Source organism: Mercenaria mercenaria, chromosome 18 (assembly GCF_021730395.1).
Source record: "Mercenaria mercenaria strain notata chromosome 18, MADL_Memer_1, whole genome shotgun sequence".
NCBI lineage: Eukaryota > Metazoa > Mollusca > Bivalvia > Venerida > Veneridae > Mercenaria > Mercenaria mercenaria.
In genome coordinates, this window is record NC_069378.1 from 22947606 (window position 1) to 22964515 (window position 16910).

General features: G+C 34.8%; 1 protein-coding gene across 1 annotated transcript in view; it reads right to left on the reverse strand.

Annotated features, from left to right (window-relative positions):
* Positions 1-902: 902 nt before the first annotated feature.
* LOC128550507 (uncharacterized) overlaps positions 903-16910 on the reverse strand; it is an 80806-nt gene continuing 64798 nt past the window's right edge. Inside the window, exons 4-14 of the mRNA XM_053529713.1 lie at positions 12308-12569; positions 10497-10615; positions 9859-9936; positions 8711-8756; positions 7651-7800; positions 5848-5891; positions 5227-5293; positions 4481-4585; positions 3635-3799; positions 1970-2092; positions 903-1744 (exon numbers count right to left, since the gene is read on the reverse strand). Coding sequence (XP_053385688.1) covers positions 903-1744; positions 1970-2092; positions 3635-3799; positions 4481-4585; positions 5227-5293; positions 5848-5891; positions 7651-7800; positions 8711-8756; positions 9859-9936; positions 10497-10615; positions 12308-12569 — 2001 coding nt within the window. The remainder of the gene's footprint in view (positions 1745-1969; positions 2093-3634; positions 3800-4480; positions 4586-5226; positions 5294-5847; positions 5892-7650; positions 7801-8710; positions 8757-9858; positions 9937-10496; positions 10616-12307; positions 12570-16910) is intronic.

Genomic DNA, 16910 nt, shown 5'->3' on the forward strand with positions numbered 1-16910 from the left:
AGTTTTTAATATATTCTAGCATTATGATCAAACTCATAACATTGTCCACCCTTGAGGTATCAAACCATGTAGTATTCTAATGATTCCTCCTATTTAAAGATATTTTTTCTCCATTACATACATTTACTCGTATGACTGCTTTCGTCCGAAGTCGATTCTCCATACATCGTTATTGTGACAATATGACACTTATTGTGTACAATGTATATCGAAAGAAATGCAAGATGACATCAAAGATTATATGAGACAAGGTAGCCAGCACTTCACACTTTTGTCTGGATCGATTTAACCTGTAGGTTTGTAAAGCATAATTAAGGATACAGGGGATTTTGTGGCCGAGAGGTTAAGGTCGGAGTCTCCTGCAAGTCATTACTGTTTCTCTGAGGTCCGCCAGGAGTCGGAAACGCTCTTTTAAGTATTTTATTAAACTATCTCTCAAAAGGTCGTCGATAGTTTTATCCGGATGTCTGCTCACGTCTAAAACTTAACATGCCATCTAGAATTTCCTTCACCATTACAACCTCGAAAGTTACTATATGTTTTGGGTTGACTAAGACATTGGTACGCCAAGGCAACGTTTAGTAAATTGGCATAGAAATATTTTATTATAAAACATAACATGAACATTTGACATTTCACAAATACAGACGACACAATACATCTGAATGTCACAGCTACGGTAGGTCAAGAAAACATGAGCACAACAACTTTTTGCACTTCCACTCTATGACGCAAGTACTGAAAACACCAATAATGTTCGTGCTTAGTTTATATTCAAATCATTATACAATATAAGTGTTTCTTATGTCAATTTGTTCCATATATATGGTTACCTTTTTTAAATGTTTAACTGGTAACAAGGAAATGCAATGTCCTCATTCCAAGAAGGAAGTTTTACTTTCTTATGAATCGCTAAAAGCCTCTTTAGGCGTACGTGGAGGCTCAATCGTACTGGACATTGCCGTTTCATTCGATAGATCTTGTACGGGCGGAACTTTTCTCTTACCTCCACGTTTCGGCGTAGAACTCCTTGACGGAATGGAAAAGGATTTGGACTGTCGGGTATATTTTTGCTTTGCATTCTTGTTTTCAAATACGTTCCTTTTTGAAAGAGTTCTGGACCTTGGTCTTGAACTCGTTTTCTCAAATTCATCAATGTTTTTATGTTCTACATTTTCAACACCTTCTGCGATTTGTTCTTCCGTTTCTTCACTTCGTTCTTTATCAGACACTTCCTTTTCTTTGATTTTCACTTCTTCAAATATTCCGGATTCATTTTTATTCTCCTTTACATCTTTTAAGTAAAGTAAACGAGCATCAGAATCTCTTTGGCATGAAATAGGTGGCTCTGTCAGTTTACTAAACGAAATTTGCTGTACCTCTATGCGTTTGTTTATATCTGAATCGCTGACTTCCATTCTATCTTCTCCCAGGTCATTTATCTCAGCTGTTCCTTCTTCTGTCTGACCAATGGTGCCTTCATCTTTCAAAGAAAAATCCAAATTCTCAGGCAAAGGTGCCATTCCTTTTCCAGAATTTACAGATGTAGTCCTTAAATTAATTTCTTCGCTTTCTTTTCTTGACGATCCGTTTGTTTTTTGGTTTTGATCATCTTTGGTCACATAAGCGGATAATTTGTCAATTTCTGTGTGACTCGCATCCTCTTCGTCATCAGCATCGGCGCCTACGTCGATTTCTTTTTCCAGTGCGTGTGTTGCTCCTAATAGGGATATTTCTGATTCAACTGAAATGATAGAGATATACATACAACATTTGTTTTGCATTTGCCTTATTGCATTCATTGGTCCGTCATTCAATTGGGCAATATAATTTATTATTCGAAGGAGTGTTCACTGAAAAACATTACCGACGGAGTAGCGAACAGTGCAGACCATGATCAGCCTACACGGATGTGCAGGCTGATCTTGGTCTGCACTGGTCGCAAAGGCAGGCTAAAGGTTAAGCATACCTTTTGCAGGTATCCCTCCGATTTTGCTAATTATGCTTCTTTTCTTTCGACGTTTAGTTGTCGTTTTTCCTCCTCCATTATCAGAGTATGATGGTGAGTTTACCGGTGAGAGGAAATCTGTGCCTGTAACAAGATAAAATATTGTTTGCTTTAAATGGGCTCTGCGCCATTTTTCAAAAGTATTTCTGTGTGATTCTGATCATAGTCTGCACCGTTCGTCATTCAATCAGTATCATTTTTGGTAAGCACCCCTTTTAACAGTTAATGGTACTGTCCAAACTGAAAAATGGACAGGTTCATTATAGACATTTGGCAGGGTAAGGGTTAAATAACGTGTTTCCATTATCTTAAGCAGCGTTTCTATGATTAACGTATTCAATTAGAAATAGTCACGTTAACATATGAGGCTTTTAAGAAAAGAAATGGTTATAACATGCTTCTGCTCTAAACATTTGAGCCGTGCCATGAGAAAACCAACATAGTGGCTTTGCGACCATCATGGATCCAGACCAGCCTGCGCATCCGCGCAGTCTGGTCAGGATCCATGCTGTTCGCTTTCAAAGCCTATTGCAATTAGAGAATTCGTTAGTGAACAGCATGGATCCTGACCAAACTGCGCGGATGCCACTATGTTGGTTTTCCCATGGCACGGCTCATATCATCAAAGTTGCAGTTTTATGTTTTATATGAATATGTGAAAAAATACACATTATATTTGAACTATAACCAAATTTGTTATGACTGACCAGTATGGTTGCTCGGCGCACAAATACTAAATGATATTGCACATGTACTAAAACAGCCAATCAAACTGGGCCGATTAGAATTCATATTCTGAAAAAAAAATCGATATTATGAAGCAACTAAAAATAGACGGTCGTATTTAATAATTAATACTATAATATTTCCTCGGCGATATAATTTTAGCAATGTAATATGATGTGGTGTCTTCATCAGAAAAATCACAACTTGATCAATATTATATTTTCTGGAGCATACCCCACCATATTCCAAAACTAAAATTACATAACTGTATAACAATAACAGTATATGAGCCGTGTCATGAGAAAACCAACATAGTGGTTTTGCGACCAGCATGGATCCAGACCAGCCTGCGCATTAATGCTGTTCGCTAACAGTTTCTCCAATTCCAATAGGCTTTGAAAGCAGACAGCATGGATCCTGACCAGACTGCGCGGACGCGTGGATCCATGCTGGTCACAAAGCCACTGTGTTGGTTTTCTCATGGCACGGCTCAATTATGTAATTAAATTGTTTAAATGTAGATGTGTGTGCTGCGACAATAACTTGGGCATTTAGTACTGATTCGTTGTGTTTTTGGCTGAGGTAAAGTCTGGATGAAATTAAAGAATATGTTCAATGCATTTAAACACGTTCTAGAATTGACTTTAGAATGCATTAGAGTAAGCCTGTCTATTGACGTGTTCGCACAAAGAATGAGTTAATCTACACAATCATATAGCACTTTATAAATTGTCAAAAACGTCAAGATAAAAAAGTATACATTTAATATGATCGAATTAAAAATACAACAATATAATCTCATGTGCGTAGCCAGTTAAAAAGTGGCTGGAAGAAAAAACAAGTGGTGTTTTGAAAAGCAGCAACATTCAACTAGATTAAAAATATGAAATTAAAAAGTACCTGTAAGATCGCAATACGACTTTGATATACCGGTCTCCCCTGTAATACACAGCTGTAGAGGAGAGGGAAAGTCTTGTTTTTTTGGGTCAGTTGTATGTATGCCCAGAGAAGAAGCTGGTCTGATTAAAGCTCTCTCGCTGGGACGGGAAGAAACTGAGTCTGACCCTGAAATATCGTATATTTAATCATTTCCTTTTCTTCAGTCATTTATGTACATATTAATTGATCTGAAGTTATCACGAAAACCATTCAAATTCTTATGAAAATCTTTTTTGTTTTCGGGGCCACCGTGGCCGAGTGCTTAAAGTCGCTGACTTTAAATCATTTGCCCCTCATCGATGTGGGTCCAAGCTTCACTCGGGGCGTTGAATTCGTCATGTTAGGAAGCCATCCAGCTGGCTTACGGAAGGTCGTTGGTTCTACCCAGGTGCCCGCTCGTGATGAAATTATGCACGGAGGGACACCTGGGGTCTTCCTCCGCCGCTAGAAAGTCGCCATATGACCTATAATTGTGTAGGTGCGACGTTAAACCCAACAAAATAATTAAATTTCCATTGGTACAGTTTCTTGTTGGCGGGCCAAATTAATAAACCACAGAATCGTTACTGACCGTTTTCTCGTCAAATCGCGTATCACTGTAACAAAACAGTTATAAAAACAGCAAACGCTTCAAAGATGCTTATTAAGGAAGTTTAGAAGGCGTCATTGCCGATAAATGAGATCTCGTTTTGCTCTCATGAGATTTTGAGAGATTTCTCTCCATTTAATATATGTTTCCTTTTTCATACATCATTTGCAAGGCGAACTGATTCATCATGAATTATATATCAAATGTGTTTCATGTACCTGAAGAGGTTTTCGCTTCGGATTCCTCTTGAAGTGGGCGGTCTCTAAAATCTTGAGGTGGGCGGTCTCTAAAATCTTGAAGTGGGCGGTCTCTAAAATCTTGAGCTAAAAAGAAAGATGAATAAATACATAGAATATTTGCAGCTAAATATAGGAATTATAAAATAACACAGTGGTGAATTTTATTTTTATTTTATGAAATCATAATGATTTTGCATATACAATGTATTTTATATTATATTTCCGTTATGTTTTTTGAATGTAAAATGGTTACAGGAGATAAGCAGAAAAAGTAAGTAAGTAAGTAAGTAAGTAAGTAAGTAACGACTTTATTTCCAGAGGCCTACACATTGGGTTTCCCCATCTACCATGTGGGCCTCTAAGATTTAATGATCTATTTTTAGACAATAGTCGTCGTATTTATAGTTAAAAAAAAACGAGTGTATATACACATCTGAGCTTTAAAATTCAATATGTTAAGATGCGGTAATTTTACATAAAATACAACAGCGCACCGGAATATTTTTTCTCGAAGAATCAGCAATATACGACATGGAAATGAATCTTATGGAGACTGGACTCCAGATGTTAGCTAAATTGATTATTCTTAAAGCTGAAGTGTTGTCATATTATGAACATTAGAACACTAGTTTTTATTAAAACTCATGGCTATATCAAGAAAAAATGCCCGAGGTCTTTGTTGTTATATGACCTTTAAGGGAATCTTTCGACTATATTCAACTTACGATGAGGACTCAGTCCTATATGAAATGAACCATGCGCTGGCGTGTCCTTTCTTCTCATGCTTATTTTCTGCAACGAATAAAATAATGAAGACTTCATTGTTTTGCTTTATTAGACGAGACTATTTCAGAAGATTATTTCACTCGCAATGACGTATAAAATAATCGGTATATACAGTTCTTTAACCCTTGCTCTGCTAATGAACTTGTCCATGTTTCAGTTTGGGCACTACCATTAACTGTTAAAAGTGGTCCTTACCAAAGAGATACTGAACGCAAATCATGATCTACACTGGACGCAAAGGCAGACTCAATCGTGTCCAGCATGACAAGGGTTAAAGAAGATTTTACGTTCGCCAAACCTACGGCATGGCTAGCTGGCGATGTTACTCAAAAAATTTGTTAATTAAAACAGGATCAAACACGAGTAATGATTTACCTTGAACTAAAGGTAGTCGGCAAGACGGATGCGGAACAAACGCTGTTTTTGAAATTTTAATCATGTATATCCCGTATCCGGTCACCAACATACCATGACACAAACGGAAGGTGATCTCGCTAATAAGCAGTCAATTGCAGGCCATCTTTATCAAAATTCTGCTATTGATAAAAACAATGTTTTACCTTATCATATGGCTGTCTCTCTTTTACAGAAGCCGCATCTTCACCTGAAATAATTTTAATAGTGAGGAACAATGAAGTAGTGTTCAAATTAAAGAGCAATGAAACAATAGCCAAGTAAAGATCATTGAAAAAATGCTTTATCTAAAACCACAGAAAAAAAAGAGTTGTTCAATCTAGGAACACTGAGAAATGTTCGATCAAAGAATGCTGCAATAGTATTAGATAAGAAAAATAAAATAATGGTTTATCAAAGATAATTAAAAAAGAAATAATGTTCAATTAAAGAATAATGAGATAATTTTCAGTCAAGCATATTGAAATCATGGTCAGCTAAAGAATAATGGAATAACGTTAGATTACTGCATACAACAATGAAATAATGTCACTGAAAAAAAATGTTTAATTAAAGAATAGTGAAATAACGGTAAATGTTGAGTAAAGGAATAAGTCAATAATACGTAGTTATAAAGAACCATGAAAAATTGAAGTTTAGTGGTCATAATGTAGTTCGTGTATCTGCTACAAATTGTTGCGCTAAAGCGCTCTTTCATGATAAAGGCAGTGCATAATCAATAGAAAATTAACAAATGTCTCTAAATAGATACGGTGAAATCATCAACATTCACAGAGGGGGAGCAGAGGTTGGGGGAGGGGAGAGGAGTGCTAATTTTCGTGGATTCCATGGGTGTGTAAATCTGCGAAATTAACCCTTACCCTGCTAAATTTCTGTAATGAACTTGTCCATATATCAATTTTGGATAGTACCATTAACTGTTAAAACGGGTGCTTAACAAAGATACTGACTGAATGGCGAACAGTGCAGATCTTGATCAGACTGCACGGATGTGCAGGCTGATCATGATCTGCACTGGTCGCAAAGGCAGAATCAAGTCCGAACGTACACATAAAGTCTCTTCTCATTTTATCTTCAGAAGTTCAAACCAACGCATTTAAAAACCATACGAAATAAATGTTTCTGTCAAATCTACAAAATTTCATGCCCATGGAAATGAATAATTTCAGGAATAAGTATTTAGGTGAATAAATGTGCTTCCAGGTGTAGACGAAGGAATGTCAAAGAAACTATATCTCAATTGTTTTCTTCTTATTTTCCGCAATTTCATGTAGATCGGGTGCTATTTTCACAAGAATGCATTCCTCAAGTAATGAGATGGTTTTCATGCTCATAATGGCAAAGTTTTGCAAATCGAAAGTTTAACGTGCGGACAAAAGCAAGTGTGTGTTAGAACTTGCATGAAAATAAGTAGTAGGAAAAAGTGACTTTATATAGATACATAAATGTGATATGAAGTTGTCGTTTTTACATAAAACAAGGAAATATTTGTCCTAGAGGCCTTTAATTCACTATATAAATGAAAAAAGAAAAGGATCAAACATAAATATCAGTCTTTAAACTAGTTTAAAGGTAGTCGTATAAACAGTGCTTACAAAAATTATTAAAATTTACAGAGACTGTTCAAGAAATGTATCTAGGAAGCAAGTATAATATATATATATGCGCGAACTGCCTCAAAATATCTACCGAACAAAGCCCTGCAGAAAGTGAGATTGCGAAAATATATGAAAATAAAACAAACTTTTATTCAAATTATGCAGTTAAAAACTTTTCTTATGAAAAGTATTATCAAACTGAAGGTTAGTAAATATTTCTTAACGATTTTTATGCAATAATCTACTATTATAGTGAGACCTGTTGAAATTCCAGTCAATTTGTTTTGTCTGGTAGTTGACAGTACTAACTCAAAACACAAAACAAAAACAATCTCATTTTTTAAAACTTACTGTCAGAGGTGTATCGAACAGAATATGGGGATTGGACTATGGATCGTTTGGTAGACATATAGCCGGTATCCTGACTGACCCTCTGCTGCCCTGTTTCTTCTATAACTACCGTGGATTCAACCAAATGGTGTTCCTGTTCTGGAATGGGATCTGAAATAAAACACAACAATGTGACATATCAGATTAAGTGAGGGAATAAAGCTGTGATTTAAGTTTAAACAGAATTTTTTAACCGCTACAGCATATCAAATGCAGTCAAATGTATTTCGGATTAGTGCTTTTTGTATTGTTTCTCTTTCGTCTCTCGCATCTAAAAAAATGTTAAAGCCCTGCTCCGCGGCTACTCAAATTCTTTTGTGTGTATGCAACCCATGATTACAATAGGTAACAGCAACAGTTAACGGCCACGTGCCACACTTCAGCACGCAAAACCACAGGTATTTCATATAGCAATTTATATAAAAAAAGACTCTATTTTGACAGGCGTCACTGTTCATAGTCAGGATTTTCATGCTTTTTCAGTGACAATTCAAAGTTAAAAGGTAGGACGGGAGCAGGGTTTTAAGTGAAAGGTAATGCATGGAACAGTTAGATGAAATATTGTTTGTGTGACCTTACCACTATCAAAATGAGCAGAGATCCTGATCTTGGTTTCACAAGCTCTTGCAAAACGAATATACAGATTTCGGGGGTATCTCAATTCAGGTGTGAATGTAGCTGAAGTCGTTTCTTTTATCATGAATTTTAGTATCTAAATTACCATTATAATTGTGAAACATAAGTCAAAAAATGACTCTTCTAAATATGAGGTAATAGCTTTGTTAAGCTGTAATTCTTTCTGGTTAAAGGTGTTCACAATTTCTGAAAACTGTGGGTTAGTAATATTCAAAATATCATCCGTCTATTGAATAAATCTCTAAAACTAAACAATGCACAAAATGTTGCTCGAATAGGAATGACCATTGTTCATGATAATGTGAATGCATTTCAAATGCCAAATTTTGCCAATAATTATTAACTAAATTAAAATGTGCAGGACTGATAAAAAAAATCCTCTTACCGTACGATGGTTTCTTCACAGGTGATGTCAACTTTTGTAGTTCTTTCTAAAAGAAAAATCAAGATTGAAATAAACTCTCTACACGTCCTATCATAAAAAAAAACACTACCAATCCAGCGGATTCGTAATGAAACTCGGACAATTTTTGTGTGATTAAGTTTTCTTGATGCGCAGCTCGGCATTCTTTGGCCGTAAATGTATCTTTGGGCGTAAATGTATCTTGGACGTAAAAGTATCTTTGGACGTAAATGTATACGTAAATGTATCTTTGCACCTAAATGTATCATTCTTCGGACGTAAATGTAATATCTTTGACGTAAATGTATCTTTGGTCGTAAACGATCTTTGGACGTAAATGTACATTTGGACGTAAATGTATCTTGGACGTAAATGTATCTTGGAGGTAAATGTATCTTTGGACGTAAATATATCTTGGCCGTAATTGTATCTTTGGATGTAAAAGTATCTTTGGACGTAAATGTATTTTTGGACGTTAATGTCTTATGGTCGTAAATGTATCTTTGGACGTTATTGTATCTTCGGACGTAAATGTATCTTTGGACGTAAAAGTATCTTGGACGTAAATGTATCTTTGGACGTAAATATATCTTTGGAAGTTATTGTATCTTCGGACGTAAATGTATCTTTGGACGTAAATGTATCTTTGGATGTAAATGTAACTCAAAGCGCACACGGCTTTCCGTAAACACCGGAGAGTGTCGAAATGGCACACTTGCCGATTGTCCACTACCTTAACTATAGTCTTTACATGCAGACTTTTAGAAATATATTTCTAACTTAACCCGGCATTTTCTCTACGTAGGATCAATTTAATACAGTTTGGAGCACTTATACTCTTTTGGCACACAGCTAGTTATATGTATTGTGAGACGTAGAGAGACTCCCTTCAAGATTTATGTGAAAGAAATGAAATCGAAAGTATGTATTTCTTATTTTAGTTCTTGTAAACAACAGATAGCACATTGTGATTCGGAGAGGTTCAGAAAACGTATTCATTAACATTGTATGTTTGTTAAAGGAAAATAAACATTAACCTACTAGTCAAGGGTGAAAAGTTTGATGAAAAAAAGCGTGATTTAGATAAATCTACGTTGCAATGAACAACAAACATCAAATGAACTCTATACCTCCATCAAACGGGTTAGGTCAGACCATTTTTCACTTGACAGACATTTCTCTGTTTCCATACGTTCTTCCAAGTATACCTAATTAAGTGATAAACAATAAAAGTGTTTATTAGAATAAATTTACCAATCTTGCAAAGCTTTCTGAACATTTTACAATGGAAACTATGAATAAGTTAAAAGATACTTGTAAATACATGTATATCTTATCGTATGTTTTATAATGAAAAAGTGGAATAAATTGAAAAATACTGAAACAAATAACAACTCATCGTTAAAACATAAACGTTGTTATAAAAGATTTCGATCAAAATGTTATACATTGTAAAAATACTTTTAGACCAATCAATTTGGTTTCTTACGGACGGTGGTATCTATTTTATTTGATTGATGACATGGAAACAATCTTAACAAATTCAGGCATTCGTAGAAAATCATGTCACAGGTGTAGTGTATCCCTATATGTTTGTAAAACATTTTTTTTAAAGGTTTAAACGCATTTATACGTTTTTGCATTTGAAACGAAACCACTTTAGAACGCTTTCTTTGGTACTTCAGTAATACTTTAAATGAAATGTCAAACTCAAGGGTTAAGGAAAAAAATTCCCGATCAAACTTGAAATTATGAATACACTATATACCTCTTCTGATCCAACTTTCGCTGTCAGTTTAACGCAGGTCGATCCCGATTCCTCTGGGTTGTAGAACCCGAACACTGTGTAAGATCCAGGCCAAAGATTCATTGGTAGATATTGAGGCACTGAAATTAAAAAAAACGACAACTTTATGAACGAGACTGCAGAGATAGCCACTGGGTGCGCGAATTTTTCACGTAAAAGTAAAGCAATCTACACAAGAATCAGAATATTAAGTTTGAGGCAAAATAATTTGCAATTGAAACTTGATATCTCGAATTTGCTATTCTTGAAATTCCGGTTATTTCGAAGACATTTTAAAGCCTGACCATTTTAAGTCGCTTTTCGGTTATCCCGAGGTGAACCGCTCAATCCCTTGGAATCCGGGATACCGAGATTCAACCGTATTTCTAATGAAAAAATTTATGTACGATTCATATTCTGTACAAAATCACTGTAATAAGTGCAACATTCAATTATTTTAACCTTTAGCCTGCTAAATATCTAAAATGGACCGATCCATCATTCATTTTGGGCAATGCTGTTTATTTTTCGAAGGGGTGTTCACTGACAATTTACTGACTGAATAGCGAACAGTGCAGACCATGATCAGACTGCACGGATGTGCAGGCTGATCTGGTCTGCACTGGTCGCAAAAGCAGAATCACTCGCCGGCAGTAGGCTAAAGGTTAATGATTGTTAACTTTCGTATATTCAATATAAATAACATCGTTCGTGAGAGGCAAATTAAATCAATTAAGAATAGTCTACTTAAATCTTTCATATATTCGATACAATAGCATCGTTAGTGAGTAGCACTTTCAAGTAAGATATAAACAAAAGTTCACATTCATTACTATACCATTGTCAGACTAAGTTAATGTGAGTCATATTAAAGTTTATTACATACTCATTTAAAAACTCCGTTAAGTTTCAGTGGAACCTGAAACGTCAATATTTTTCCATATTGACGTTCAGATTTCATATCGGTGTGTGACGTCATTTTTGACGTCAGTGTCATGTATGCCGTTGCGTTTAAAAGTTCTTTAACGATGATATTTTCAATTTCACCCGCCGGGATTAATAACAACTTTGAATCGTTTATATAATAATTTTAAGTGTAGATGCGTATGTAATAAAAAGATTATTAGATTTGCATCGAGAAATATGCACACGTTCTTTTGCGGAATAATATTGCGCTCCTAAAGTCGCGCAATATTTCCGCTGCAGAACTCATGCATATTTCTCGATACAAATCTAATAACCTATAATTAGTGTGAGTCATATCAAAGTTTAGTCAACACAAAAAGTATGTATTAAATACAGTAATATTAGTCAGTGATAGGCACATGCATGTACAGTCAATACAGAAATTACATATTCAGTACTAAAACATAGTTAGTGTGAGGCATATTCAGGTTAACTAAGTAACTAAGGACATAATTAATTGGAGGCAATATAATGTAAAGTGTTACAAAACTGATTTTCATGGCCACATACATGTGGACATATCGTTTTGATATTTTTCCTACAATGGTATCATATTTACTCCTATCACACCCCGGTGACATCCTTTTGTCACACATGTGTCAAATAAGGTTTGTGGCTTTTTAGCATTATCTCGGATCGTATATAATGTTCCAATACAAGGTACCACTCTGCTAAAATGTTCAAAAAGCTTATGTTGAATTGCTGGCTTAAAATAAAACCTTAGAGCGAAACGTATTACTTTTAATGTTTGAACTTGAACCTCATATCCGCCTGAGAACAGACGAATTAGCTAATGCTACAATCTATTGGCATCTGAAATAACAAACCTTGCTGCTTGACATCAATGCCAAACCACTGAATGACAGGTGTATAGATGGCGCTATTTAACTTTGACGCCCTTTGGTTGGTAATCGTCTGTTCTCGTTTTTCAATGTTAATTGTTGTAACTGCAACTGAGCGGCAACCGGCACCGGGTCCGAGAAGAGCCGTAGGGTGGGACAGAACACGGCTTGATGGAATGCAATAACATTCAATTGATACATCAAACAGGTTCATCCAGCTTGCACCGGGCGCATGCGCCTTGTGTTTCTATAAAGATAAAAAGATAAGCATTTTGTCGCCAGGTAAAGTACTTAAAAACCTGAAATAAGACTAAACAGATTCAATAACACAGTGTCTGCTGTTATGATAACGGATCTTTTTTTTTACAGACTTTATTACGCTTACATAAATATTTATTTTTAAAATGCAGAAATTGAAAACATGTTGAAACGCAATATCTGAAACTCGCTTATCTTAAATTTTCGGCTATCTTGAAGACAATACTGTATAGGTGGAAAAGTTCGCGACGTGGAAATTTTCGCGAATTCAAGAATTTCGCGAAATATCAGCCAGCGTAAATTTCCTCGTCCACCAAGACATGTCATTATAATTAGGTAAAGATAAACAAATTTAGTCTTTGTACTTCAGTTTTCCCTGAAGAAGGTATGTAGCTGAAACGTTGGAACTATAGTAAATTCTGAATTGACAGCGTGTTTGGTCTTTATCTACTTCATTACTTCAGTTTTCGGTAATTCGCGAATATTTCTGCTCGCAAAACGTCTAGAATCGGCAATTCGCGAACTTTTTGACCCGCGATTATATCCTGATATCTGATCTCTCTGTCGTGGGGGCTTTGTCTCACTCTGTCCCTCTGGTCAGATCGCTCTGTGTCTGTACTAGTAGAGGATGAATTATGCGCCCTGTGTGGCTGCATTTGAACTATGTTAAGCGCCTTTGAACGTGAAATTGATCATGAAAAGGGCGCTATATAAATCTGGTACAATAGTAATAATAATAATGTTTGACTGCTTTTTTCCAAGAAATCGTCACGTTTGCAATCGTAGTTTCATGCCAATTCGCTGTTAATTATCATCTAATTTATTTAATCAAATACTATGATATAATTGGAATAGAAAATCAATGATCACTTTTTCATAACTTTCAACTACAGCGTTTCATGGATTACTTGAAAAACATATATCACCTGCTATTTGTATGTTTGGATTCTGGTGTCGATTTTTTTCAATAGGAGTTTAGTTATATTCGGCCGTCAGATATCCTTTTCAGTTAATTATCAAAAGTATTACACTTAATGAAGTACTTTACCGGAATCGATCGTCACCGCGACTGCTTCGCAAGAACTTTTTTGTGTGATAGACATGTGAACGCTCTATATAGTGCTAGTTCCGCTAATGATATGAACGTCTTATGAAAACTGATTCACATGTACATTAACAGGTGATATACACTTTTCATTCAGCTAGAAACGCTTTCAGCACTTGCTTTTCTCAGTTGTTATCAATTATTGTAAGAAAACAATTGTTTTTAAGGTAAAGATACCAAAATTCTGCATAATGGTAGATTCTTATAGTTTTCAGTTGTTCCTGCCTTGTACATGTTGTAGAGCATTTCTTTTAAAAGTAATATATTTCTGGAATCTACATAGCATTTTCGTAGCTTACTAATCATAAAACAATTGTACTGTAGAAATCGCCGCACACCACCGCTACAATTTGGCGTCTCAGTTTTAAGCAGAAATCAGTGTTTGTTTGAATATTACTCTTGCATCAAATTGCCCCAGCTTTTCTGTTGTTTTTGATTTAGCATTGATAGTGGTCTTCATAAAACTGTTGCTAGAAGACGGTTAAACGTTAATTAATTTTATAAATAATATACCACGCCAGTTATTTAGTGTGAATATGCATAAATCTGCTAATTCTAACCAGATACAGTACGCCAGTGATTTAGAGTGAATATGCATAAATCTGCTTATTCCAACCGGATATAGTACGCCAGTGATTTAATGTAAATATGCAATAAATCTGCTAATTCTAACCGGATATAATACGCCAGTGATTTAGTGTGAATATGCATAAATCTGCTAATTCTAAACAGATAAAGTACGCCAGTGATTTAGAGTGAATATGCATAAATCTGCTAATTCTAACCAGATATAATACGCCAGTGATTTAGTGTGAATATGCACAAATCTGCTAATTCTAACCGGATATAGTACGCCAGTGATTTAGTGTAAATATGCAATAAATCTGCTAATTCTAACCGGATATAGTACGCCAGTGATTTAATGTAAATATGCAATAAATCTGCTAATTCTAACCAGATACAGTACGCCAGTGATTTAGAGTGAATATGCATAAATCTGCTAATTCTAACCGGATAGAGTACGCCAGTGATTTAGTGTAAATATGCAATAAATCTGCTAATTCTAACCGGATATAATACGCCAGTGATTAAGTGTGATGATATGACACATAAATTGTCTAATTCTAATCAACCAGATAAAGTACGCCAGTGATTTAGTGTGAATATGCACAAATCTGCTAATTCTAACCGGATATAGTACGCCAGTGATTTGGTGTAAATATGCAATAAATCTGCTATTTCTAACCGGATATAGTACGCCAGTGATTTAGTGTAAATATGCAATAAATCTGCGAATTCTAACCGGATATAATACGCCAGTGATTTAGTGTAAATATGCAATAAATCTGCTAATTCTAACCGGATATAATACGCCAGTGATTTAGTGTAAATATGCAATAAATCTGCTAATTCTAACCGGATATAGTACGCCAGTGATTTAGTGTAAATATGCAATAAATCTGCGAATTCTAACCGGATATAATACGCCAGTAATTTAGTGTGAATATGCAATAAATCTGCGAATTCTAACCAGATATAATACGCCAGTGATTTAGTGTGAATATGCATATATCTGCTTATTCTAACCGGATATAGTACGCCAGTGATTTAGTGTGAATATGCATATATCTGCTTATTCCAACCGGATATAGTATGTCAGTGATTTAGTGTGAATATACATTAATCTGCTTATTCTAACCGGATATAGTACGCCAGTGACTTGTGTGACTATGCAATAAATCTGCTAATTCTAACCGGATATAGCATGTCAGTGATTTAGTGTGAATATGCAATAAATCTGCTTTTTCTAACCGGATATAGTACGCCAGTGATTTAGTGTGAAAATACCTTCAATCTAAAAATTTTAACAACTGCATTACACATTTTATTCTTGAGATACAAATTTGATAAAATATTTACCCGACGTGCCAATCCAACTGTTCCAACTTCATCGTGTGAAGATGCACACGCTTAAAAATAAAAGATGTAACAAATATAAAACAAAATTTTAATGCACAGGAAAGAATCTATTAAAGTTATATAATATAACTCATGAAAAGTAATGTAAAATACGAAGTAGTGTCTTTCTGCACTATGCAAACCTGATACATAAACGTACCAAGAAAAATATTATAAAGATACATGTACGAGGGGCGTTCAATATGTAATGTTACTCCGTATGTAGTTCCGTAACCGCTTATTATTTTTAAGCGTTACGGAACTACATACGGAGTAACATTGCATATTGAACGCCCCTCGTATGCAGATGATTTTATACGCACAATTTTAAATGATTCATGTATTATGCAAAGGGCGAAAATACTAAAATAATTGCTTAGATATTTCAGCTAAATGCTTATGCATATTATACAATTCTAATACAATACTTAGAAACTAAGTGTTACATTCAAGTTAAGTACCGATATTTAATACAATGCTAGAGTCATACTTATATATTTGCTTATATAACATATATAATTTTACCAAATACAGTCCAATTATCATATTAATAGACTTGCTTATATAACTTATATCAGGACTTGCATACATATGTAAGATAAGTATTTCCATGCAATACAATCCAAAATGTCATGCAAAGAGGCTTGCTAATATATTCCAGTTAAAAAATTCTGCATATTATTAATTAAATCCAGAGTTGATACTAAGATACTTGCCTATGTCACATTTAGGTAGTTTTACCAAATTCAATTCAAAATGTCATACCTTGAGAGTTACTTATATATTCCAGTAAAGTATTTCTGTATAATACAATCTTAATTTCATGTCATACAAAGGGATTTGTCTACAATTATACATTTATTTACTGCATACTGTGAAATAGATTATACGTTTCATTATAGTTTCGCTATATAATAAATGACTTTGAGCATACTAATTGCATTTTAAGGTAATTCTGCACGTTTGATAAACCGAAAGTGATGGTGTAACGTCATTTATCCGGAAAACGTAGAATGAAACCTTGGATTCGGCGTACGGAAATGAAAATCAATGGCAACCAGTGAGTAAATTTATCACAATGACACTGTTACTATATTTCTAAAGTTGAAATATGATATTTAAACATTTCACACGTTAAATAATTCAAAATAATGTCTTAAATTAGCGTGAAATGTGCGGTTCACTTTAATCATGGTCAAATATCTCAGAAATAAGCACATGGACCTATGCATTTTATTTCACCACATCCTAGGCCATATCTTTATT